The 27,139-nt window shown below is 46.1% G+C and overlaps 2 protein-coding genes across 5 annotated transcripts; one reads left to right on the top strand and one right to left on the bottom strand.

Annotated features, from left to right (window-relative positions):
* Positions 1-273: 273 nt before the first annotated feature.
* CENPT (centromere protein T) lies at positions 274-19,996 on the bottom strand. 4 transcript variants are annotated; one of them, XM_080364956.1, is made up of 13 exons: positions 19,881-19,996; positions 19,209-19,335; positions 18,802-18,895; positions 16,669-16,802; positions 15,191-15,227; positions 13,881-14,023; positions 13,037-13,447; positions 9,195-9,356; positions 8,198-8,398; positions 6,057-6,147; positions 3,240-3,404; positions 2,411-2,515; positions 274-695 (listed from the first exon to the last, which is right to left on the bottom strand). In XM_080364956.1, exons 1-13 carry the CDS (start codon positions 19,941-19,943, stop codon positions 572-574), a joined length of 1,857 nt encoding a protein of 618 aa, XP_080221082.1. In that variant the 5' UTR covers positions 19,944-19,996; the 3' UTR covers positions 274-571. The 4 variants fall into 4 exon arrangements, with proteins under 4 accessions (XP_080221082.1, XP_080221085.1, XP_080221084.1 ...); XM_080364959.1 differs by having other exon boundaries at positions 6,018-6,147; positions 19,881-19,951; XM_080364958.1 differs by lacking the exon at positions 2,411-2,515 and having other exon boundaries at positions 6,018-6,147.
* A 274-nt stretch (positions 19,997-20,270) lies between these two features.
* Positions 20,271-23,189, top strand: THAP11 (THAP domain containing 11; the record flags this gene model as incomplete). Its single annotated transcript, XM_080364977.1, has 1 exon — positions 20,271-23,189. One exon carries the CDS (start codon positions 20,271-20,273, stop codon positions 21,003-21,005), a length of 735 nt encoding a protein of 244 aa, XP_080221103.1. The 3' UTR covers positions 21,006-23,189.
* Between the last annotated feature and the right edge of the window lie 3,950 nt (positions 23,190-27,139).

Here is a 27,139-nt window from a genome sequence, read left to right as displayed (position 1 = left end):
AGTGTATTGTGCTGTTTCAGTTTACCTCAGCAAACAGCTGTGGTCACAGGGGGATTACGACCGGCTCCTGGCACAGGAGACCAGACCGACGCAGGGGGCCAAAGCCCCTGCCCTAGAAAAAAACACAGCTGTAACAAGGATCTGCTCCTTTCTGGAAGGTAGCACATAGCTCTTCTTTGAGCAAACAACTAATTGGTACAAAGAGCACCACCACAGCTGAGTGTCTGTTAGGAACACTCTGAACACCACAATGCAGCACCAGGGAACACAGAATTCCTCAGAATATATACAATACTTTATTTATCAGAGCTGTGCAAGTATTCAGTGGTAATATAAAAAAAGTCAGGATGGTCAAAATTACTTGTAATAACGGTTGGTGAGACCCAGCAGGCGGGTGTGAGAGCCACAGCCCAGCCTGCACTGGTTCAAGACGACGTCAACCACTTATCGCCCCACTAGTTACTCGTGTGAAACCACCACAGGGAGCAATTCCATGGAATAACCCACAGGCAGCCTTGGCCAGGAGAGTGGCCTCACACCCATGGGGGCCATCCCCACCAGAGGGGCATGTTCATTTGCTGGGGATCACACTATTTCCACTCGCAGCAACTGGAATCAGGAGCTTCCTGTACTCCAGGGGGAAGTAACGCTCGATCAGCACATGCAGCGGCATCTTGTCTGTCACTAGCCCTTGTCTGGTCACAAAGGGGAGAGCAGAGAACAAACACAGCTGTTAGTGAAAAGTGTTTGCACTCAAACTTGCCATCAGGGTAATGTTTTTTGTTTTCTTGCAGGGACATTTTTGCATTTAACAGCTGAAACGCTGTGGCTCCTTGTGACAGAAGAGCTGCAGACTTCTATTTGCAGGCAGCCCCCTTGGGTGACACATTTGGTTCTGTGCAGCGCGGGCACCAGGCTTGCCTACAGGTGAAAGCTGAGCAGGAGGGTTACAGCAGAGCAGCCCCCCACGGAGGCACGTGCTTATCACAGCGAGAGTCCCCACACCAACCTAGACCAAAGTATATACTCGCTGCTTTTTAAATTCACAAGCCACCTGCCGTGGGATACATTTTACCATGTAAAGACACATGCAGAATAATGCAACAGAAGCAAATAGCTCATTACTCGGCAGATTTTTTACATTCACAGTTCAGAGGTGGCTGGCATTTTCCAATGCAGTTTTCTAGTACACCATGTAGCTGATGGGCCCGAAAACATCAGCATCTCCTAGTCTTGTCAGGATGCAAAAAAAAAAAAAAAAGCAGGACCGATTCATGCTTTCCTCACAGAAGGAACAGAAATACTGTTATTCACAAACCAGCAACAATTACTGATCCCTTTATGAGGCTGTGGAAAGGCATAAGGACATCTAGAAAAAGGTACAGTGAGCATACAGAATCCTCAGACCTGGCCAACTAAACCATCACGCCTCTCAGCCTGTTCACACCAACTTCAGCCCACACCTGTCAGGTAGGAAAATGCAAATCTCTGGCTTGAGACAGCAACAGATTCTTAAGCAGCAGCACCAGCTCCACCTACACGTAACCCATGCAAAACCTGTGCCTTTAATCAGGTGTGCCTGCACAATCCCTCCAATGCCTTTAACATCACACCTGGAACTCTGCCAGTGGAGAGAGACAAGGAGTAACAACCCAGAGCGCTGACTCTCAACAAGGAGTGATGAATTTGTTTCAGGCCCCACAGAGTTTTACAGAGGACTCCCAAGCCAAGAACAAATCCCTTGTGTTCTGGTCACGGGCCAAATTAAATTCAGGCACCAGATGGGGCAGCTGAGGGAGCCCACAGGAAAGACCAGCAATGAGAAGGCTCTGAGAACAGTTCAGCCAGGCTGCTGGCCAGCAGAACACCGTTGTTAGAAGCCAGCCCTGGCCTGTCAGGCTGGAGGCTCCTTCTCCTGCTCTGGAGAGGAACTGTCAGCTTGAACCCCAAGTCCCAGCTTCCGCAGAAGCAGGAAGAATATTGCAGGAAGAGTATTTTATTTGGAAGAGTAAGGAATCAAAACAGACCACAAAGCATGTGAAAATGCTCATGCTATTTCAGTTGCAAGTGCTTTTAGCAAAGAGAGATTGCTCCGGGATGCAAATGGTACAGCCTAGCTTTGTGCTTACCATTACTCTGCTTCTTCTACTGATGCTACTCATTTCCCAGTCATAACTGCTTCACACCTTCCTCTTGGACCTCCACCACCGTCATCATGGAGTATAAAACCCCAAGCCCACAAACGCCCTCCTGCGATGGAAGGCCAAGTGGCATCATGCCAAGTAAATCACAAGATGCCACACTTACTGCAGAAGTATTGCTAGCGCACACCCTGACGGCGCGTCTTACCAGGCTGTCAATGCCCCAACTGGACATTAACTACACAGGTTAATAAAAACCCTCCCTTTACCTTCTCATGAGGACTTCCAGGTCCTCCATCTCCACTGTCTTCCTGCCCGCATGGTGGATGTAAGCTTCCAGATCGTTGCTTAGCTGCATGAAATATTTCTCTGAGCTGAAGGAGGATTGAAGAGGGAAATAAAATCAGACTGTGGAGTGGGCAAACACCAGTTTCTTGCCCGCTTCTGTAGGGCAAGCTGCACTAGAGCTGCTCGCTGTGCAGGTCACAGCCTGCCAGCAAAAACCATGGGAGAAGAAACTCCCCAGCCCACAAACAAAGTCTGGCTTCTCAGCCTGGGCTCCCAGGAACTTCACAGTCAAGGCAGCTGTTCCACAGCTGCACAGCTGACAAGCAAAACCTTTCCCAAACTTCCCACACATGCAAGAACAGGGGTTGGCACCAGCAAAAAATCAACACTGAGGCTTAGACTATCGTGACACTGTTCCAACAATCCACGGATTTCACTCGTGAAGGTAACATGGGTCTACAGATTCAGGAGGCTGAGAAACCTGGATTCAGAGGTAACACTGCCCAGCTGGAACACCTGCACCCTGCCCAGCACAACCACCATTCTCCCGAGCCGTCCTGCTCACAGGGAATGCTAGTGATGAGGAGACTGTGAGTGGTGCAATTTGTACTGGCCCGGGAGCACCTAGCACGTTTCTGTCCTAGTTTCAATCAGACCTCCTGTGACTCTTCCCAGCTGAACAGGGAGGGCTGTCAGCTTGCAGCAAGTGCTCCTGACAGGTTTGTTATTTCAGGAGAGAAAAGAAAGGAAAAAAAAGACTAAATAGAGCAGGGAGAATCATAGGAAGAGGAGCAGTTTGTTGCTGCTTACCATTTCTGAACAATTTTGAAGGCATCTCTGGCCACTGGCATTTTCACATAATGGCTAAATATCTTCTTTATCAAACTGCTTGCTATTTCAGGCTCACTTGTTTTCCTCCGTGACACACCCGAGCCCTTTGGAACACGGTTAGCCTGCAGCGGCTGCTGGGGAGACCTTTGAGGAAAAATGAAAATTCACACATCAAATGAATGCCCACAAGGAAAGCCAGAGACCACCAGGCTGAATCTGGGCAAACCTTACACCGAATTACAAGAGGCAAGAACTACCTCAAGCTCTAATTCTTTCTCCCTCACAATTCTTCAAAACCCTCACACCTATGAAGTGCAGTCTGCAAACAGTTCACACGGCATCATGGGAGAAGCAATCCAGGCTTGTTTCCTCGAGAGAAGCATGCTAGCTAGCATCACAAGTAGTCAACAAGGTCTAGTTCTCTCCAACACATAAATGTAATTTTCCCTGCATCCCTGTAGTACTTGCTCTCCAGGAGTCCACAGACTTTGAGACATCCACAGGTCACCTCTGTGTCTGCAGCACAGACTTTTACACTATTACAAACATTTTGTTTAGCAGGTGTTTTTTGTGGGTTTTGGGTTTTAGTTGGTTGTTTTGTTGGTGAGTTATTGTGGGGTCTTTTTTCCTCAAACAAGACTGCGAGTCTCTGTTTTCCATTCTAAAAAGGGAAAATCATAATATAAAAAAGGGAAGTGAAAGCCCTGGATTCACTCATAGACAAGTGGAAAATATCTAGAATCTCAGGCCAACGCATGCAAAGCCTACAGAGGGGGTGCATGTATCGTTCAGTTCCCCCTGCAGCCCACCTGCATGTTTTCCTGTTAGAACCTCAGGGGCAGGCCAAAGAGGTCAGCCCCAGAGAGGAAGTACGTGTTGCAATGAGACAAAACAATCATGATTTGAGTCATCTTGGCTATAGCTTCTGTGCCTCCCTTTACCTGTTTGTGAATGATTCTACACAGGAATGTTCAGTTTGCAGAATCAGGGCAAAAACTTTGAAGTTTAGCAACTTCAGTGCTGGGCTCCCCAGTTCACGAGAGACAGGGAACTGCTGGAGGGGGGCAGGGGAGGCTACAAAGATGATGAGGGGACAGGAGAATCTCCCTGATGAGGAAAGGCTGAGAGAGCTGGGGCTGTTCAGCCTGGGGAAGAGAAGGCTGAGAGGGGACCTCATCAATGCCTGCAAATATCTCAAGGGCCAGTGTCAGGAGGACAGGGCCAGGCTCTTTTCAGTGGCACCCAGTGACAGGACAAGGGGCAGCGGGCACAAACAGCAACACAAGAAGTTCCTTCTGAATATGAGGAAGAAGAACTTTACCTTGAGGGTGACGGAGCCCTGGCACAGGCTGCCCAGAGAGGCTGTGCCGTCTCCTTCTCTGGAGATACTCAAACTCTCCCGGATGCAGCTCTGGAGAACTGCTTCAGCAGGGGCTAGGCTCAGGGGGCTCCAGGGGTCCCTTCCAGCCCCCACCATGCTGTGATTCTACGTGACTGTATGAGACTTCGGTGTTTCTAAATGAAAATTTCTGTGGCACTAATCTGGTATAGTTGATCACAGTAGAATTGTACCAGCATAGATTATTTTATAGCAAGATGCCTTAACTGTAGGTCTCTCACAGTTATGGCTCCACTAAATAACCTAGAGTATTCCTTTAACCCAAGTACTGCTATGTCAGGAAGCAAGCAGGCCAAGTCAGAGCCAGACTGTATTCCATAAAGCGCTAAAAAACATGGACTTGTGCAATGGCATCCTTTAATTGAGGCTCTGAACCTGTAATTATGACCATCTGTTGCCTCAGCACAGCTTGAAAACCTGAAAAATCTGTCAGTCCAGAAATTCCTGTACAGCGCATGCATCCAAATACATGGACTTCTTTTGCCAACGAGGACTAGCACTCTCTACAGAGCAATTAGTATTCAGACATTCCCTATATATGAAGGGCACATCCCAGTGCAAAATCCCAAAACAAATCCACATTCCCTCAGTTATAACACCGCTCCACTTCAGCAGAGTTATTAGAGACTCCTGTTTCTATTTTATAAATGTATTTTACTATGCACAATGACAGCAATCATCCAGCACCTTCTGTTTACAGCAGTAAAGGGCACAAGAATTTGGTTTTATTGTTTATTGCTTCATCTAGAGTCATGGGCTAGGAAAATTCCTTCTGTTCCCTAGGACCCCCTCTTAGTGGTTCTGACAAAGCTTCACCAAATTGCTAGTTAAGAGGGTGACAACTGTTAATTAATTTGGAATACTGCAGGGGACTGGTTCACTTTCTGCCGCTAGACGAACTTCATTTTATACTCAGCACATGGCAACTGCATACAGCTTTAGGCTTCTAAAATCAGCGCAAATATGCCATTTCGTAAGATCAGTGTAACATAATCCATCATTCCCCCTCTTCCGTGAGGGCCTCTGCATCCCATGCTGCAGTCTATGGGTCCAGAGTAGCTTACCAGTTTAAAAACTCCTAGGAAAAGATTTTGGCCTTCAGCACAAGAAACTATTACAAGAATGCTCATTGGAAAGACTTGAGGCATCACATCTGCTCTGGGAGAGTACTGACATCCACTTGATAGAACTCTATTCAGCTGCTAAGGCAGTGAACTAACTAAAGGCTTCAGGGCTGCTTACTGCCCGCTACAGCTGACAAAGCACAAAACAGCCGACAAAGCTGGGCTCGGCTCCCTCCCCTACACTTACACCCCAGGTACACCACCAGGCCGCTGCTGAAGGTGCCTTACACTTACCTGGCAGCAGCAGGTTTTGCAGGACGTGGAGTTGACAACTTGGGAGCAGCAGGTTTTGCAGGATGTGGAGTTGACAGTAGCGGCTTGTAGGCTACAGCACGGACAAATGTGGGTGTCTTAATGGAATCCCCTAGCGGAAAAAAGAAAGGTACTTGAGGAACTGAGCTCTGTTTTCAGAGTTCTTGCAGCAAGCAGCGCTGTAGCACAGACAGAAGCCCAGCCAGCTTTTTGCATCTGTCTGGTGCCGCAGTGCCGGTGCTCAGGCTGTGGCTCCAAGGCACCCTGAGCCAGCGCGACTGCTGGCTGTGCCATCCCACCCTCCGCACCTCCTGCCACAATGGCTGGTGGCTTCCCTTGAGCCCTGTGCTGGGCCAGCAGGCTGGGCAGGGTGTAGGAACACACACCCGGGGCCGGGCTGGGGCTGACGGCTGGGTTGACTTAGGCTGCAGCCTCTTTTCCCAGAAAGAACTTCAAAGTCTGCAAGATACCTTATTGCCATGCTGCTAAATCAGTGGCAAATTCTCCTGAACACAGGGACAAGTAGAGCAACAGAATCACAAGACCAGCACCAATCAATGTGCATCTCCCGTATTCACAGATTTTTCATAAACTCCCTCCAGCTAAGACTCAGGCTCACCTCTTCTCTGCTGTAAACTAACCATAGCAGTTTCCTCCAAGTCTAATCTGCATCTTCTAACTCTACTCTTGAACTTTTAAAGTTCTTAACAAGCGAGTCCAGGAAAGAAAAGAATGTTAACAGAACTGAAATACTGAGCAGCACCCTGTCTAGAAGAGGAGTGGTCATGGAGGGCTTCCTGCCTGCCAGCTTCCCTTGCAAGCCAAGGACAGAGCAAGAACCTAGCATATCTGGTAATGGTGTCAACTTTGCAACCCCCCCCGTAAGAACCAGGCCACCCGCCCTGTTACAGAAGACAAGCCCAGCTACCAGAGGCCTCGGGTACTGAGAGTTAAACTCCACAACTGAGAGGGTCAGGGGTCTCTCAAACAAAGCAGGGCTGGGTGAACTACCATGGTCCCTCGCATTAGCTTCTTCTGAGGAAGCATTTCTGTGCACTGGAGGAACTGGGAGCATGATGCAGGGAAAGAGATTAGTTATGCTGAGGTTTCTGAGAAAAGTTTTATGACTTATGAAGAGTGCATAACTTCCCCATCTTCCAGCTTTTTCTTCTTCTCTTTGTCCAACGAGACCTGTGAGATGCTACTCTTACTGCTCTACCCTATCAGCAGAGATCTCTTCATCAACATCTTTCCATTTCTTCTTCATACAGCTGTGGTAAAGATAAGCACACTGACACACTACTGTTGACACTATAAGAACACCTACAAATTTCCTCATGGCAAAAGTGTACCAGATCATGTGTCACCTTTGTGCCTTCCACACTGCAGAAATACATACAGGCATTGGTGTTTTCACTACAGGTGAATTTCCCCACAAAGCCTCAAATCCTGGCAACGGGATTCTTTTAGGATGCCCTTAGTTCACTTTTTTATTTCAGGGTGTATCGTACGTCACAGAACTGTTAAGATCAGTCCCAAAAGACGCCACTAAAACACACTCCGAGCATTCTCAAACATGGCCTGGATCGAAGAGAACTCAGTCTGATGTACACATTCTTCCAAAAGGCTTAAGCACTCTTGGGGAAACAGAGCAGACTGATCCGGCATCTGAAGACCTGTTCAGAAACAGACACTTCCTCCTGGCTTTCTGAAAAACCAGCCTATGCTTTTGGTTAACTGGAAAGTAATTTTTAACTACAAAATAGGGGTTCTAAATTAGGTTTCAAGTCTGGAGTCATATAAATGGCTGTGGAAAGAGAAGTTAAATGTTAAGACATTAAAAAGTCTGCATGAAGTTAGAAGTCAAGCAGGAAGGAAGAATAAAATGAAGGATATCCCTATGTCACTGCGTAAAAACAGTTTTGCCTATTTGTGTGCTTCCATTACCTTCACCTCAAAAGTATGAGATGATCTAGGTCCCCGAAGCACCTGATGAGCCAGTAACAATCTGGCCCTAGGAAGAGCAGCCAACAGCTTCCCCTCCACTATCTGACATACTAAACAGTTAACAACGTTATTAACCTACATTGTTCCTCAATCAAGATGTAACAGGGAAAAATTTCTCCAACTGCTTTCTGCTACTTCTGCAATAGTTTTCTTACCTTCACTCTCAGGGTCTTCAGCTTCATCCTCGGTGGGCCCTTCTTCCGTACCATCCAATTCTATCTTGATAGCCTGGTCCTCTAGCTCATCTGCTTGTTCAACAGCTTCCTTCAATAACTTCATCCCAGATTTTTCAGAGGAGGAAGTGCGGGAATGCCTGTCCAGACTTCCACCTCCAACACTTCTGGTGATCTCATGTTCTATATTTCCAAAACAGGACAGACACATCACTGAAACAAGTATCACAGCCAAAGTTTCAGAGCACTCATAAGAAAAAAATCCATCTTTCCATTCCTGGCAACATTGCCACTTACCATATTCCTGTCTTCAAGGATTAGGGTGTCCATACACTAAGCCAGATAAACTAAAGTACTGATGACTTCTCAACTTTTCCCTCTGCTACATCTAGGCATGCAGAGGTCCCAACAAAAAAAAAAAAAAAAAAAAAAAACCAAAAACCAAAACCAAGCACTTGGTAGAAGCCCAGGAAGTTTGAGTAAAATGTTTATCTGAGCTCCTTTTAAATGAACTTCCTTTCATAAGTATTTTTATCTCAAAAGAAGTCTTACCAAAGCCTTATGCAGCATGTTGAACACAGAAGACCTAGCAATTCAGGAAAAGTAACTTAGGAGATGCCAACTCGCCAACATAATCAGAGGGTCTCCAATTTTATCAATTGATAAAATTGGCCAATATTTTATCAATTGATAAAACTGATCTGATTCTAGAACTTCCATTACTAAATTTTAATTAAAGATGCCTTCTGCAATTATATATTTCTAAACACTACTGCCAATGCAATTTTAGTTTCCGTTTGCACAGAACACAGTCCTTTCAGCTTAATATGCCAAAGTTAGTTTGTTTTCCCAGTATCTAGCCCAGATTCCAGAATGCAAAGAGAGTTAACAAGTCCCTCTCCCAGCACTGATGCCAATAATGCAGCTTGAGAGGCCTCTGGCATTAGAGACACTCTGTAGTATTAGAGGTTGTCCTCACCAGCTTTGGGAGAGCCTGGGTGTTCAACACTGCCTTCTGCTATTCCCCCTTCTTCTGGTTCAGCTCTGGCATCCTGTGCCGCAGTTATCTGCGATTCTCCTTTCTCCCTCAGGGTCTTCTCCAAATCTTCAGAATATCCAGCATTTGCACGATGCTCTGCAGCTAAAATAGGAAATTCTGTCATCGACCTTAGCTATAAAAAAAATCTCTCAATCAACCACCTGCATACAGTTTAAAAGACGTTGAAATTGACTCATGATAAGCAAATGGCGATAACCATAAGCTATAAGGGAAGCAGATGCAGTTCCCAAAAGTTTACAGCTAAGAAATGCACAACTTCTCCAGCATCTACTCTACAGCCACCTAACTAGCGTGCACGTTAGATCCCAGCACAGGAATTTTACTTTTCAGTAAGCAGAGCTTCTCCAGATCCGTCATCTCTACATCTATTCTCACTCTTGGCAATTGTGCAAAAGAGCAATTTCTTTTCCTTTAGGTCTAGCAATATGCGGAGTTTGTGCTCAGCTTCTCCTCCCCATTTCCTCGGCTTTTCTGAATAAACCATGCAGAGATACACTGCAGTATAAAGACGAGACCGCCCAGCAGTGGTTTTAGCCATCCCAGACAAGCCTCTGGCAGGAAGAATGAGGAGAAATAAATGGATACACAATTTGCATGTCTTTAGATGACTTCAGCTACCAAAGTAGCTACTTACTGAAGAGTACTTCAGTACTCCTTTTCCCTGCATACTAAGTCTATAGTCTGCATGTCTGTTACCATGTAACTCAATTCCAGCAGAAACCCACACAGGTAATTTATTTGGAGAAATCTTATTGGGAACTCTCATAGTACTGTTGCTTGCTGACAGGTTTGGAAATCTTGGCTGCATCCAGAACCAGAAGCTGTAAAAGTGGATTTTTACCACCCTCTCCAGTGACTGGGAGTTTTCACACTCAAAAGTACAAGTGTCAAAGTCTTGCGAGCCCCAAGCCCCAGTGAAGGGGACAAGGAAGTCTGGCCAAAGGTGGTGCAAAAGATCAGTAATACCATTCTCACTAACCAGAACATTGGGCTTGCTACACCAATGCAGGGCAGTATCTTGCCTAGTTACATGAAATATTAACTAGCTTTGTGAGGGGAAGACAAAAGCTCAACTCAACACTAAGTCTGCCTAAGGCAGACAGGCACCAGTGCTTCTCCCACAATACTGGATCACTGCTGGCATCCAGTACTCCATCAGTAGCATCTGGTACTCCACTGTTACATTCAAGCATGATTTTTACCGATTTCTCTACTTGTTGCTAGTAGCAATACCTCCTGTAGTTTGGTATAACCTGCCAGCCTTTAGTGCCAGTTGCTCCTCTCGAGTTTCTGCGCTGACAGATCAGGAAGCTGCTTGGCTGAATCATCTCCTTCAATGCTGCCCATGGCTTTTCTTTTTAAACCTCTTGTATTTCACTACCACTGTCCTTGTTCCGGGCTGAGCAGTCCTTAGCTTTAGTTATCCAAGGCTGCAGACACTACTCCACATATTTGATTATTGCTAATGGTAAAACTGTTTTTCTCTGCACCTTCTCCAGTTCTGTTAAATCTATTTAGAGATGGAGAGGTTAGAACTGCATGCAGTATTCGAAAGGTGAGCATGACAATTATTTCAGCAGTGGTACGGTGACGTTTCATCATCTTCCTTTCATAAGAATTTTTACATGTTACTTGCTTTCCTGACCATCCCCCCCAAGCTCTGAGCTGGTGTTCACAGAACTAACAATACTGAGGTGACTTTCATCAGTCTCAAGAGTCACAGCCCATTTAAACTCCACAGGTGCACCCAAGTAAAACTGTAACAGGACAACAGATTCAAGAAAGATTACAGGATGCCAAGCTTACACAACTGTAAATTTAGAACAGAAGAATATCCGCTGCCTTAATGAACTACTCTCAAAGAACTGTTTAGAACAAAAGGCTGTACCTTCATAATAAAAAGACAACATAACTAATTTTGCTGATACACCTGGTATGTGCAAGCAATTACTTATGGGCACTGCAAGTATTCAGTTTCAAATTCTAATAACAAAACTGTTGGTGCTACAGTGTGTTCAGTTTCCATACTGACATAAGGTAATTCATACGAAGCTTTAGACATAGTTAAGCCCCAGGCAAGTTAAACTGCATGACAACGGTCTTCTCATTTCCAGACACTGTCAAAGGAACACTGGGAAAGACTTAAAAAGGATCCTAAACTGGAGTCTGGAAAGTGAAATTCAACAAAACACACAACTTTTGTCCACACATACCCAAAGCTTTATGTAATGACTGGGTAACACCTGCCACCCTCAGCATCCATGCAGAGCTTTTACCATACCTTTCCCTTGCAACATGGAAAGCGCTTCTTACCCTCTCTGAAAATCCCCTCCTGTTACACTTTGTTCACTGTATTAGCCACCTCTTCTTCTGTATTGCTTACATCTAGGTCTTCAGTTATATGGGACTTCCTTCAAAGATAGGCTGAAAGATCTCTCAGGCTTTAGAGTGACTGAGGATCCCAAACATTTACTTCAACTTCTGGACGGCAAAGAGCAGCTCTGGAGAGGACTTGTCAGAAAAGGACTAACCTTTTTCTGTTGATCTCTTCCCTTATCCTTTCCAAACAACTGTTCCCACCAAGCTTGCCACAGACAACACTCTAGAAGCAGAGTATGGTGCAACAGTCCACCAGGCTTTAATTAATTTCAAAGCTTTCTACAGCAAGAACTCTTCTCCTGACCTGAGCAGTACTGAATACACCAACCATTCTTTAAATACAGTTTCTGTGGCCCTTCTGACATAGGATCATATAAAATCCTGAATGAAAAAGAAACAGTAGTTGTTCATACTTTATGGCAGGCATTGGGAGTTTTGATATAAGAACTGCATGAAGCTATTTACTACAGCAGATCCTATCCTGGCTAGCCGCCTCAGGTCACTAAGCAGAAAATTTCAGGGTTACAACTGTGCCTCGGGACCTGGTCTATGCAATATGAAGAAAATGTGATCCTATTTACAGGGAAATAAATGCAGAAGAGAGACACCAGGCACCCGAGAAAAACTGGCAAGTGACAGGGCTTGCAAAGCATTGCTACAGTGACCAGGGACGTGATTAACTCTGTCCAAGGGATTTTTAAAGCCCTGGAGGCAACAAGGCAGTTAGCTGTGAAATATAAATGACCGTATCAGGGTAAAAGTTTAGATTAGTAACCTCCTGACACTCCAAACTGTCAACAATTCCTACATTTTATCTCCTTATCTCACCATATTTGTGACCAATTTACGGCGTCCACTTCTGGGCTCCCCAGTACAAGAGAGATGAACATACTGGAGAGTGTCCAGCAAAGGGCCATGAGAAACTTAAGGGACTGGAGCACCTCTCATAGGAGGAAAGGCTGAAGGAGCCAGACTGTTCAGCCTGGAGAAGAGAAGGCTCAGGGAAGATCTCACCAATATAGGCAGGTACCTGGGGGAAGGGTGTCAAGCAGATGGAGCCAGGCTCTTTTAGTGGTGCCCAGTGCCAGGAGAAGAGGCAACAGGCACAGACTGGAAGACAGGAGGCTCTGTCTGAACATAAGGAAACTCTTTTCACTGTGAGGGTGACTGAGCACTGGCAAAGGTGGCCCAGGGTTTGCAGTCTCCATCCTTGGAGACACGTAAAAGCTGCCTGGATGCAGTCCTGGGGAATCTGCTCCAGATGGCCCTGCTTGAGCAGAGGGGCTGGAGAAGATGGCCTCCCAAGGTCCTTTCTTACCTCAACCCTTCTGTGATTTCAGATAATACCTGCTAAGCCCCAAGTCCTAACCCATAGTACTCACTGCCAACTGCCACCTCTTCTGAAACAGAAAGTTGTTTCATTGGGTTACTCTGCTGGGAATGACTGTGCTTATCTTCTTGCTGGTTTGCAGGTGTTCCTGGAGAAAGAGGAGTCATTCTGCCAGCATGCTCATGATCAAGGATTAAGTTCTCAGAATTTCTTGGTGTCCTTCTTGTATCTGTGCCCACCAGCCTTGCTTCCTCTTGAGCGGCATCAGAAATCTTGCTTCTCTGTGCTGAAGTTTTCGAATTCAATAGCTGTGGTTCAAGAACAGAAAGCTTATTTTGGCTCTGATCATCAAACTGAGGCTGAACAAAGAGCTCTGTGTTACTCAGCATGATTTCCACGTCACTGGTCAGCACGGTGGTTTGAATCTCAGATGCTGTTTGTGAGTCCACAAGATACTTCTGTGCTGTTTAGGAAGTTTTAAAACAAATTCTATGTGAAAAACTGTTCAAGGCCACAGGGACACACATTTATTACCAGGACTTGCATAATTCAACCAAATTTTATTCTTCCTCCAGAGATCAAACACTGAAACTGTATCACCACACTTCGGTGCCCCTAACTTTCTCTACAAACCATCTCCCCCGTACCCAGTTATGAACACCATCCCAAACAATTCCTGTAGTATAAATCACCAAACTGGGTAGGGCGCACATTTAAGTGCATAGAATCAAAGCAACCACAGATGCAGAACCTCATTCTAATCTTGCTTCCCAAATTACACTGGACTTCTGTGAACGTGCTAGTAGCATTCAAATCATACAATACAGACCACTACTTCTAAAAGCCACCTTATATAAGGCCCACCCTCCCAAAACAGGTAGTAACACAAAAGAAACCTTTTCTTTTCAGCATGTTCTGTTCCACTCCACCTTCAAAAGCTTCTATGTCAATAGCTCTGCGATTTTTTGGCCTCCGGAGCAAGCCTCTCTTTTCAACAGTGTCTGGTGGGATCACGGTACCAAGAGACATGCTAAGAGACCTGTAAAACAGAGAAGGAAAGAAATAATTTTCCAAACTTACACGCTCCTCTTTTACCCTCAAATTACAGACAGAGTGTCACTAACAGACATTTCACAAATCCCTTCACTAGGAGGAATTTCCCAAAAAAAACTTTGAAGAATGCATGCCAGTCTACTTTCAACAAATAGTTTAATTTCATGATACCACCTAACATCAGGATATGTATAACAGAGATCAGGAAACAGACATTTTATAGCCTCCTACCTCAAGAGTGCTGCAACAATATCTGTCAAAAGGTTCAGAAATTTTAAACATTTTAAATAGCAAAAAAAGAAAAAAGAAAATAAAACATTTCAGAGTAAAGACATCCTCTAGATGACAGCAGGGTGGTAGGAGGACTTCAGAACAAGTCTAAGAAGCTGCTTAGTAACAGTATTCACAGCAAAGTACAGCTAACACCCCGTTAACTTCTTTGAGATGGGAGCTAAGACAGCAACAGGCAAAGTACAGGAAAAAATGTATCTCATTGTATGTATTTTGCATCCTAAAGAGACTGGCCATGCTCAGCTACCTCCTGTCGCTCTCCCTAGGCAGTCTGATCAAAAAAGGGGGTTCAGAGGATTCAGGGATAGGAAGTACAGAACGCAGCCCTATGAATCACCTTGCTTGGCACTGCAGGCAAGGGCTGCAGTGAGAAAGGTGAAATAAATCGCTCACCATGGCTAAGATCATTAGTAAATTATACAGGCAACACAGGAAAATAAGTTCTTTGACTTGCTAAAAAACTTTTAAAGTCCAAGAAAGTTGGACTAAAGACTGTGTAGATGCAACTGATGTTGATGGGTCAAATAACAGGCAGAGGTAATAGTCTAAGGTATATTGTGTACTGATTTATTGCTGGAAACATTAGAATGAAAGGAAAAAGAGATCAATCCTAGTAAGTAAAGAGGAGCAACAATAGCGATACCAGCTAGACCAAACTGGGCATACAGAGCCACATTTTCTGAAAACCACAAGGTTTAACACCTTCAAATTCCATCACCAGAGTGGGAGACGATTGCGTTCGTAATAACACAAGTCTTTATCCTGAACCTAGGTATCTGGGTTCTTCACACTACAGAGGTGATGAATCAAGGCAGCTATAGTTAGGACAGCAAGAATTTAAGACGTTTTAGTTCAAACTCACCGAGCCAAAGCGGTGCTGCTGTCCAGCGTCGACCGAGCTAGAAAAAGTTGGTGACACATTAGCTGAGAACTTACCCTCTACACAGCAGGCGACAGCAATACCTCAATGTATCTTCCTCTTTCTAGAATCAGTTATGCTACAATCCTCAAAAGTAATATTTTGGTGAGAACAAAATTAAGACGACAGGTTTGCTTTGCAATTGCTTGTCTGTGTTTCAGAACTGCATATTAGAATTCTAATAAGCGATTTCTGAAAGGGTAATAAAACAGTTATTTCAAAGAAAATTTGATATGGTACATGCCCTCATACTCAGTAATACTAATCTTACCACGTTAATAGCAAGATGCTAGACTAGGGCCTCAGTCACAACCACCCTTCAGTAATCCAAGTCAAACATTAAAGCATCTGGAAGCTTTAGAAGTACAGATAATTGCTCCACAGACTGTTGGTGAAACTGGAACTCAAACCTTGCTTACTCACAAAATTGCAAAAATCCAAAAGCAGATCTGGAGAGCAGGGACATAATCATGCTCATACTAGAAAATACTAGAGCATGCACCCTCTGGTTTTACAGAGCTGCCCGCAGCTTATCAGAAAATATTCAGATTGGGTACCAGGCTAAAAAAAAGACAAGTTGATTTCTTGACCAGAGGTGAGGCCAGGTGGGATCCAACTCCAGATTAAACCATCCGAACACAGCTGTCTATATTCCCATTAGTCAAGCACAATTAATCCAATGTAGGCATCTGCTTTAGGGTGAGCTGAATCGCCCTCCATACTCCACCAACTAGATCACCCCTGAACTTCGGCAGGACTTCAGTTGCGCGTACACACAGACCCAGAGCATCTATAACTCGGAGCTGAGGTACTGGTGTGTGTAATCTGGAGCTGAATCCCACCCTTGAAACGTACTCCAGTTGCTACTGCCAATAGGATATGGAAACCGAGGTGAGGTGTTTTAACTGCCTCTGTTAAACTGCAACTAAAATGAAAGTTGTATTTACCAAATTTGCAAATTTATGTTTAAAGGGAAGACTTACTGCAATACTACATTATTCCTTTCATAAAACTGCAAGACACTTTTTTCCTCAAACAAGAACTTTATAACTTATTTGATATAATTGCAATGAAAAGTATGCAGCCTGTTGTATTTTCAAGTTTCTGCAATCGAGGGGAAGACAGAGATTGCTTCTTTTGGAGACACTCCAAAACTCAAAGAGTATCAAGTTGCAAAAATATTCCAGAAGGTATATACGGTTAAGGAAGAGCCTGTAACTTGGCTCAAAAAGGCTTATTTTAAATTTGATAGGAGGAGCTTTTACCTCCTCCGCTAACGCCTTCACAAAAAACAGTGCAATCTTACTTCCAAACATGCAACTGCCCAGCTGAGAAGTTACTAAGAACTAAACTGCAGCAGATGAAAACTAGTTGACAGCAAACGCAGTGCTGAACAAGGTGATTTTTTACTGCAGCCTTACCTTGGTTCTGGGGAAGCCGTTCATCTGCTGCTCTCTCAAACTCAGAAACGCTGATTTTCCTTCTCTTCTTAGTCATACAGAATGTGGCAATAGATGCATCCTCAGGAACAAGGTCTGGCAGTTGCATTTCCCCCCTACCAATACAAAGCAAGCCTTTAACAAAGGACAGCATTATTCCTTAGCTACCTTTGAAAGGTCCCTGTAACATCACTGAAAAGCAAATTAAAATTATTTGACCTTACTGCAGCAGAAGTAAGGAACTAATCGGTGATTAGCTCAGCAAAGCAAGAACATGTGTCATTCCCTCCTACTAAATCAAAGTAAATGCCCAAAAGAGAATCAAAACTTGAGTGTTTATTCAGAACAACAGGGCTGAGAAAGGTCAGACTAAGAGTAAAAGCTTGGACTTCCAAGAAGCTCCATCCATAGCTCTCCTTCTAACAGCACACAGGAGCTATTAGGCTTGCCAATCATTACAATGTAAATAAAGTCATCATCACCATGAAACATTATGTACGACCAAGCGCACTGGCACATAGAACAGGCACATAATACCCCAGTCAGGCACTGGGATCAGTATCAGAAAGCGAGTTTCTGAGTTGTTTTCCCTTCACTGAGCACTTCCAAGAATCCCCTCTAATCAAGGTCACATTCAGGCAGCAAGCTGCTGCCTGCACGCCACACCACGTCCCACAGAACTAGAGCAGAGCGTCCCTCCCAACAGCCAGGGCCTGCATGCAGCAGATGCAGCATTCTGTATCCTTTTGGTACAAACAAGGTGGCTTCAAGATAGCAAGAACTGTAAGGGACTCCCTGTTTACAGGTCTTTTCCCCTTACAAAATAGGTTTTTTACTACGCAGAAATGCAGCTAAGTTTTGTTTCTTACCATGAGTGTAATGTAAGCCTAAGCATTAGAATTCATTGGCTTGTAATGGGGAACAAATGTAAAGCAGTGGGGAAGGGGAAAAAAAAAAAATTGCTCATATTTTCACATCTGTCCTGGAACATGCTATTACAACCAGGGAAAGCAGTGACTTCCCAAATTCAAGAAAGTTCACGTCAACTAAAAGAAGGCTGTGAGGAAGGATTTGAAACAAGTCTACACCTGTTTACAGCTAGCTAACGTATGGAATATAAAACCCTGCAAAGACCCAACCGTCTTGTCTTTTCATTTAAGAAAGGCTGATGAGAAGCACAAAAACCTTCAAGAACTACAAAAAGAAAAATCAATAAAGAATTAAAATAACATTACTCATCTAGTCTGAATTAAAAAAAACCACACAAATAAACAAGCTGCCCCACTTAACAGAAAACTCAGATGTCTACTCCTCTACTAAAAATATGTGAAAGATAGAAGTTTGCTTAATATTTTATATGGTCTGTTTAAGGCTACTTACAGTCAATGCAAAAGGTTTAGCTATAAAATCACATTATTTGGAAGTCTATTTTGCAGTACACAAAAACAAGCCCTACCACTTCCTTCTATTTCATAACAAAGTGGAAGTAAATGAACCACACTTCAGCCTCTCCAGTCCAGTCAGGCCTATAAAATATTAATGGCCGCTAAACACAAATAAGAGCATCTGAGCCTCAGGCAAACCTCACCTCTGAGCTACCCTACAGGAAGGAAGTTAAACCACACACCCCAAAACAAGGACAACCAAGAAGCAGTAATACCATGAAAAGCTACAGCAGCCTGTGTTTTAAATACAAAACACAGCCATCACTCATTTATGCCCCTGCATCGTCAGCACATGGCCTGTAGCCTTGGGGAGATCCAAGAATTTCTGTCTTAGTCTCTGTCACAGACAGCTAAGAAAAGTATGCTTCCATCAGGAGCCTTACTTTAATCAGCACTTCTGCCACAAAAATTATATTAAAAGCCTGCATTTAAGAAAGGGGACAAGCAAATACTTGCAGTATTTACTATTTGGTCCCTCAGTCCCAGTGATTCCTATGTGACTTTTAAAGCTGGAAAATTATTTTTGAAAATCCCACCTGACAGAATATAATTCTGATCACTGAAACAGCAGTAGAGAAATCCTGTTCCCCAATCCCATTGTAGGAACTGCACTGTACCTGGTAGTGTAAAAAAGAGGAAGTAAAAATGAAAATTTAAAAAAAGTACTTACATGTTGGAAATCCTCTTAGCTGGGAGTTCCCATACAGGTCCTTCTGTTTCTTCATTTTTAGATATCCTAAGTGCCAGAGGTGAAACTTGTGGCTCTGCCAACAAATGAAAACATTTCCTTTCCACAATTCAATCCAGCAAGAATGCCAAAACACAGCAGACTGTCAGATCTACGCTACATTTTGTAAGTTACATTTACTAATCGGTTAAAATACTGACTTGGTAAAAACTATTTGGGTTCTAACTCCTAGGAAGGCTGGCATGTACAGTGACAAAGCCAGCAGTACAGACAAACGGCAGCACGGCGGTTCCACGAGCCACAGCAGACCTGAGCTGAAGTTCACAACAGCACGTGCCTCTAATTAGACTGTCCTTCTGTTCTCTGCTTTCCTGAAAAACAGTACTTACGGGTCTGGATGATTCTCTTGAGCATATTCCGTGGGGTGTCATTGTCAAGATCAGGGAACACAGCTGGTCTCTGCTTCACCAAGGTGCTTCTGCCAGAATTCTTGTCCTTTCCTGAACCAGATATGTTCTGAAGAGAGAAATCACAGAGACACATAGTTCCAAACTTGTACCTTCCATCATTACAAAGCAACCTTGACATCAAAAGCATTCATCATCTGTCTCCTAATAAAAATCTAAGCTAGCTAACACAAAACATTTTCGAAATACACTTTCTAAAAAGAAATCATGCACGTGCACTGCGCACTTTGGTTTTGGACAGAAGACAATTCACAACAGTGTATCGCTGAGGCGGGTTTCAGTGAGCAACTCAGGCAAAAGCCTGAGGGACTTGAAAGCACAGCCCCCCGGCCGCCCCCCTCACGGCTCCTCCGGCCCCGTCTGGTCCCCAACCTAAAGCAACCCAAAACTGCGCAACGGAGCCGCCCAGCCGAGGCGCGGGGCGGTAAGGGCCCTGGCTGCGGGGCGAGCACCGAACTGCGCGGTCTGGGCCCACGCCCCGGTTTAACGGCAAACGAGAACAAGGCAGCGTCCGCCGGCTAGCCCCAAGGGCCGGGCCGGGCCGCGCCCCGCCGCGACCCCCCCGCCACGGAGCCGTTGGGCCCTGCCCGCCACCTTGGCCGCTGCCCGCGCCGTGAGGTGGCCACTACGGCGGGCCCGAGGGAGCCTGTCGGCCATTGCTGGGTAACGGCCGCGCCGTCCGACCGCGCCACCTCTCGCGAGATCAGGGCAGGGCGAGGCGGGGCGGTGCCTCCGGGAGCGGTGGGCGGCGGGGGCGGGGGCGCAGCGCAGTGTGGGGCGAGTAGTTCCGGCGCCGTGCCGCCGCCGCGGTGCATTGTGGTCCGCGTAGTTCCGGTGCGGCCGCGGCGGGCGGCGTTGGCGGGCGGCGAGAGGCCGCCGTTGGCCTTGTGGGATCTGTAGTTCCGCGGGGGGCCCCCGCGCCCGCTCTCCCCGCCGCCGGGGCCGCCCAGGGGTCCCCCCGGCAGCTCGGGAGGCCGCCCCGCCATGCCGGGCTTCACCTGCTGCGTGCCGGGCTGCTACAACAACTCGCACCGCGACAAGGCGCTGCACTTCTACACCTTCCCCAAGGACGAGGAGCTGCGGCGCCTCTGGCTGAAGAACGTCTCCCGGGCGGGCGTCAGCGGCTGCTTCAGCACCTTCCAGCCCACCACGGGCCACCGCGTCTGCAGCGAGCACTTCCAGGGCGGCCGCAAGTCCTACCTGGTGCGGGTCCCCACCATATTCCCGCTGCGCGGCGTCAACGAGCGCAAGGCGCAGCGGGCCGCCCGCCGCCCCCGCCCCGCCGCCGCTGCTGCTGCTGCTGCTGCCACCGCCGCCCAGGGCCCCGGTGCTGCCGCCCCCACCGAGGCCCCGGCAGGGGGCGCGGCCGAAGACGTGAAGCCCATCGACCTGACGGTGCAGGTGGAGCTCGGGTCCGGGGCGACCGCTGGGCCCGGCCCCGGGAGGCTCCCGGCGGCGGTGGGGGAGGAGGGCCCGGTGGAGGGCGGCCCCCCAGACCACTCATACTCGCTGTCGTCGGGCACCACGTCGGAGGAGCTGCTGAGGAAGTTGAATGAGCAGCGCGACATCATTGCGCTGCTGGAGGTGAAGATGAAGGAGATGAAGGGCAGCATCCGCCGCCTGCGCCTGGCCGAGGCCCAGCTCCGTGAGGAGATCCGCGAGAAGGACCGGCTGCTCCATGCCGCCAGCGCTGGCACCCGCAAGCGCCACGGCCTCTGAGGGCTGCCGGGGCCCGGCCTGGCCCAGGGCTCCCCGCCTGCAAGGCCCTGCCACCCTCTGCCAGGTTCCCGGACAGAACGGAGACGGGGCCCCTGGCTCGTGCTGCCCGCTCCCTCTTGCCCCACCAAAGCAGCCCACCGCTGGGCCAGCCCGTGCCACTGGATTTCCCTGCCTAGATGGGGCGGCCGCTGTCAGCTCATTGCTGAGCCCCTTTATCAATCCGACGTTACCCCAGAGCTAGTGCTGCTGGCACCCTGTCCCTGCCGGACCTAGCAGCGCTCCCCCCATGCCAGCAGTGGCAGAAAGCGCTTCTCTCAGTGTGGATGGGACCCGTGTCACCACTAAGCGGACGTAGGGTACCGGTTTTCAGCAAGTAAACTTGCTCTGCGTTACATAAGGTAGAAGCAACACTACCCCCTGGAGAAGGCGTGTTGGGAAGCGCAGTTGGCACCGTACCCTTCCTAGGATCGAACAACGATGCCGCACATGGCCTCGCTTAGCAGAGGCACGAGGAAAGCTTTAGAAACCCTCTCAGGGTAATGTGTTTCTTCAGTAAATTACTGATGCCATAAAAGACTGCTGTTCCTAGCGTGAAAGAATCCTCAGATTAAAGTAGTACTTGTACTGTGTAGTTTCTGCTTTCTTCGCAGTACATACGTATTTGTTACAGATGTCTCGATGCTCTCAACACTAGTAAGGATTACAATCTGGTACAAAGAACTCAGTGGCATTTGACAGCTGTAGTTTATCTCATTGGCTTAAGAACTCTCTCTAATGAAACGGAGGCTTTGTAACACGTTGGAATTTAAATCCTTGGCTTTCATTCAGAGAACTGGGATGAAACAGAAGCGAAGCAAGTTTCTCTGCAGTGGTTGCAAACCCTTGCTGTCTAATCCTAAACTAGTTGGCATGACTAATAATCTGTACATTAGGCAAGACCTTACTGAAACATGTTTGCGTGTTCTAAACCAAGATTTTTAAGAATATTGTAACAAATTATGTGGAATGATTGTGTAGTTTCTATTTCTAGCCAGCATTAGTCCCCTCACTTTTCAGGAACAGGAAACCAAATCAGTGTTGGCTGGAAAGAGGGTTGGAGTGAGGGCAGCAAGGCTACTAATTTGGCTTGAATATGTACTTCCAGGTTAGCCAGTGGAGCAGATACATCCACTTTGGTATCTGGCGCTTTGGAGGGGGAGGAGGAAGAGGAGGGTATCTGGTGCACCTGCGTAGTAGCTATATGGCGATGTGTACTTAGCGGGTACAGCTTCAGTAGTGATGGAGGTGGAAAACAAAAGGCAGTTCACCACGATGTGCCCGTAATTACATTCAAGGGAGGAATGCCCAGGTGTCTTCTGGGTCTCTGAGAGCTTTCTCCTGTAATCAGAGTGCGTTGCAGTCAGTAGATCAGGATGTCAGTTTTACTGAATTTTATAGAAGTTATTTTCTAAATGTAGAAAGTATCTTTAGTTTGAAAATAATGTAATCTTTGTAACACTGGCTAATGTAGCTTTACAACTGTAAGTTTCGTACTCTGTATAACCGAACAAAAGGGCACAGCGCGATTTGGTAGCTGCAGGTTTATCGATCTTGTAGCCCGTTCAGCTAAAGGCATTGGTTGTCACAGCCTGCTGTGTGATGCATGGGTCATTTTTCTATTAACGTGTGTACTGAGTTGGATGGTCGACTGTAAGGATACTACAGGTCTATTCACGTACTAAGTATTTCTCATTATTTCATTTTAATTTATTTGCTCCAGTCTAGATACGTAGCTTTTCACTTCAGCTCCATGGTATACTGATTTTCCTGCGAGTCAAGTAAGCAGCAATTTTTTTTTTCTTGGTTGGTTGGTTGGTTTGATTTTTCTTTTTTTGTAGGGAAGGCAGATACCTGCTACACCATCTGATTTAACATATGTAATTGGTCCAGCAGATCTATAGGCTCCCATCAAGACAATAGGCAGCACAACATCCCTCCTCACAAATGAGACTGGTTGTGCGTCCTAGCTTCTTGATGATGTGCGTGTCGTAACAGTCGTGGTACTTTTTCTACCATTGGAATGCACTTCAGGATGTTCAGCCATTTGGCCTGCTGGACTGGTTAACTGCTGGACTGTTCAGCTTCTCCAGGTTACACTGAGGTGCTAACATGCTTAATTTTAATAAAGTATATTTTGTTTTGTTATGTTTCCTGCTTCCGTGCTGTGTATGTGTATATATATTTCTGAAAGGTCAGTGGCTGTAGCTTGTCTTCTCTTTTGCACCATTTGTTTATTCTTCATGAATTCCACAGCTGTAACAGCACAAATATCTTTACATTCCTGTAGGGTGAGGAAGAGAAGTTAGAGTTCTGCTCAGGGTGTTACATTCCTGCCCACACAGGGGTTACACACACAGGAGTTACAGCTGTTCCTATGAGCAAAGGGCTGTTAGGACAGGATTTCTATCTAAATAGCCAGGAGGAATTTGAGCAGTGAAAACCAGGCTTCCCTTCCTTCCGCTGGAGGGACAACAGGACTCTCCCACATTATGTGTAGTGGAGGAAGGAGAAGGCACAGCCTCTGTGAAGCAGCCTAGCGCAGGGAAGAGCTAGCACATAGTATCTCTGAATTTGTAACTCCACTTCTCAGAGTTCCTAATTTCAGATTGTTTTAGAGCTATTAGTCTTGAACAATCGTAAGCAGCAAAAAAATTCAGCTGGGCCTCAAGCATCACATTTTCAGGTTGAACTGGGAATATTACATGAAACAGTGTGGCAAAAGCAAACACTTTTTCTCATGCACACTTCCCTGTTTGCCACTAAATTAAGGCAAGCGAGCAATGGTACTGGCAGTGAATTAAGAGGCTAATTCTGCAGGAAAGCTTCTTAGTATGCTAACAGACTGCATTACTGCTCTATGCAAATGCTTTTTCTGCCACTTCAGCTCCTCACCTTTCTGCATCCTGTATTCTAATCTTACCTATATCCTCGCCATATTTTAGTTCTACCAGCTTCAGCTGTTGTTGGTTGCCACATTCCTCTGTGTGTATATTATCAAATGTTAGCCCTCCAAGGGGAGTTGAAGAATCTTTAAAATAGCTTTTATGGTTCTAAGGGAAAACCTTGATTTCATGTTTATAACAGTCAATCACTCCTAAAGACTAATAGTAATGTCCTTTCTGGGTTCTGTGCCTATTTTTAATTTTTTCTGTAGTAACAGGGTAGCCTTTAACCTAGAGGGTTAATAATTTTATTTTACTTAAGACGATGCATTCTTGCTCATCATCCTCAAGCTGTAGGGCTCAAGTGCTAAACAAGTCACATATTCCCTAAGTAGCCTGTATCCAGTGTCATGATACAAGCTCACCAACCAGTTCAGCTTTCCAGTTACACAAGAAATCTAGAAATATAACTCCTCTATGGCACATTTGGCCACGCACTCCTAAACTCCTGACAGCATGGATGAGGCTAACGCAGGATGCCTATAATGGGGAGAGCTGCTAGTCAGGCTATCAGCTGGCTGATGGCATTTTCGACATCTGTAGAAAGTTTCTGGTTGTTCCTTCCCTGGTTTCCCAAACCAGCTGACAAAATCACACCATGACTGGTTGAAGCTCAGGCTAGACTGAGTAAAAACAGCATTCTAACATACACGGTCTTCACCTAATGGCTCTATGCATGTATGCAAGCCATGTGATCCAAACGTCCAGATTAAACAGAACTGTTTTTCCAAAGGTGGTGTTACCTCATTACTTGGCTCTACCTGAAGCATTTGCACTTCCAAGGACTAAGGTTTTTGAACTTTAATAAGGTAAAATCAGACTTTGTGAGAACAAAGGATAAAAAGAGTTTTGGCGATGGGGCCCTGTGAAAGCAAGGTGGTGAGCTGTAGCCTGAGCTCTGTGTTAGTTCTTCATGATCAGATATGGATGGGAAAGGACAGAGGGGCTCTTACGTGACAAGAAAAGTTAACAGGCTGAACCAAATGGGAGAAAGACAGAGAAGCTTCTCTCCAATGCAAACCACTCTTCTGTAGGTGAAATCCTAACCAATTTCTTTGCACATGCACAAGGCTTGCTCAGTTCACCTTTATTTCAGAGATCAGGATCACTCCCATTACATTTTGGGCAGACAACTATTTTCATGACTTCTAACACAGCATCTTTCGCAGGGTGAGTTTCTCCATGAGGACTATCCTTTGGTGTTCTGCCCAAACTCTTCACCTGCAGTTCTTCTCTGCCATTGTTGGAAGCCATTGTGTTGGAGGTCAGTGTGTTCCCATGCCAGCTCCACCTCTGTCTCCCCATCTTGAATCCTGCCTCCAGCTTCAGAAACTGCCTCCTCTTACAGCCCTTCCCACTGTTCCTACCTTTGCCCAGGGCCCTGATGTGACAGGGCAGAAATTACTGTGCCAGTGAACATCATTATGCAGAGGCTGGGGACTCCTCTGGGAACTAGTGTGCTAGAAAGCATAGACTGATAGACTGGATGGCAGATATCTCTCTGATACAGCCTCAGACCTCTCTGCTCTCTATACAGACAGCAGAAATGCTGAAATTCTGGGCTAAATCAGGGATAAATTGAGAGAAACGGTGCCACCAACCCCAACCTTCTGCTCCTTGTTCTTACTTTCCTTCTCTGCATCTCACATGGCCTTTTTTTTACCCTCATTACAAGGGCTGTTGAGGCCCATTCTTGGGGCTCGCTCCCCTCGCTATTCTTGATCAGAGCCCAGGTAGTCTGATGGGCTCATTGTATCATTCCCAGATCCAGAAAGCAGCAGCTGCTGCCTCCCAGGACCAACAGTAAGGAGGAAGCATCCAAAGCTTTCACATTCCTCCTGAGCAGAACACGGGAGCACTCCCAGGATCCCAGTGTCACAAATTCATCACTATCTAAGGGCTGGGTGAGAACCAGGCAAGGAAAATTTGCTCCACTCTGATCAGGATGGATGCTACTGAGCCAAGTGTACGCTTCTGTCATGCACTTCATAGCACAGTCCCATCTTCATTGCCTTGATGATTCTATGGTTTTTCGATTGCAAGATTTTTAGGGTAAAAAATGTCTCTCTTGTCCACTTACAGTGACCAGCAAAGCAGGGCTTTGAAGCTGCCTGGGCTCCTAAGCGATACCCTGCTTAATCTCTGCTAAAAAAATAAAGAATCGGCATCATTCAGCTGCTGGCCTATCAGTTCTCACTTCAAAAGGCTGGTTGTTTCCCCACAGAAATACAACAGTTCAGATAGGGGTGCTGGGACAGCCCAGAGACCAGATGGGCAACCACAAGGCACCAGCTGCATCTGTGCCTGTTCCACAACTCATCTGGAAATCACTGTGTGGGAAAAGGAGAAAAATGGCGTGCTCTTGCAGGCAGCGAGGTTACCATCTGCTGACGGACCTTCACCACTTCCCTTCTCTCTGGAAACACACTTTCTGATGGAATATGATTTAGGAACGGCTCTCACACAAGCAAAACATTCCTAAACCCAGCTACCTTCTCCTCAGGATGCTCCATTCAGCCCCCAGCATCTCATTTCTACTTTTCTTCCCAAATCATACAGCAATTCTCCCTCAAAAAATTAAAAACAACACTGCACAGAGCAGAAAGGGGCAACTAGCAATACCTACTGCACTGTAGTGGCAACTACAGGAACAGCAGAAGGAAAATCAACACGATGCTATCCTAAAGCCTGCAAGTTCCAGGCCTGAGTCCTATGTTTGGAACAGACTCTGCAACACATCAGCTAGAAGAAGGGACGCCGGGAGGTCCATATCATGCAAATCCTTCTCCTTTGTCTTTTCATATGATGAACAAATGAGAAGTACCTTTTTCTGTATATTCACAGCTTTCCATTGCTGTGTAATCAACCCAGTTCCTACACCTTCCCAGATCAATCTGACAGGTCAGGCTGGCTGTGCACAAACTCTTCACCTGTGTAAATGTCACCGGCTCTACAATTTAAAAAATAGTTTGTTCATGATACAAATCCTTGAGCTGAGTCCACAAAGAACTGTGATCAGGACAATGCCAGTCATTCCACTGACATCTTCCCCCTGCTGTGGGAGAGACATCAGTCACAGCCACAAGGTACAGAGCACCTGAACGCATCTCAGACTGGCAGCTGGAGATCTGACAATGCCATGATAAAGGCAAT

This window comes from Falco punctatus (assembly GCF_963210335.1).
Source record: "Falco punctatus genome assembly, chromosome: 14".
Taxonomy (NCBI): Eukaryota; Metazoa; Chordata; class Aves; order Falconiformes; family Falconidae; genus Falco; species Falco punctatus.
The sequence above is the reverse complement of the archived record's forward strand: the minus strand, read 5'-3'. Positions and strand labels throughout refer to the sequence as shown.

What these genes read in the sequence shown, in the direction of transcription:
- CENPT (XM_080364959.1), bottom strand. Translation starts at nt 19,943, where the DNA reads ATGGCCGACAGGCTCCCTCGGGCCCGCCGTAGTGGCCACCTCACGGCG. An exon ending in AGCAGCACCGCTTTGGCTCG is followed by an intron (nt 14,024 to 15,190) that starts GTGAGTTTGAAC and finishes TCTGTTTTACAG; the next exon opens with GTCTCTTAGCATGTCTCTTG. An exon ending in CTGGAAGTCCTCATGAGAAG is followed by an intron (nt 696 to 2,410) that starts GTAAAGGGAGGG and finishes CTTTGTGACCAG; the next exon opens with ACAAGGGCTAGTGACAGACA.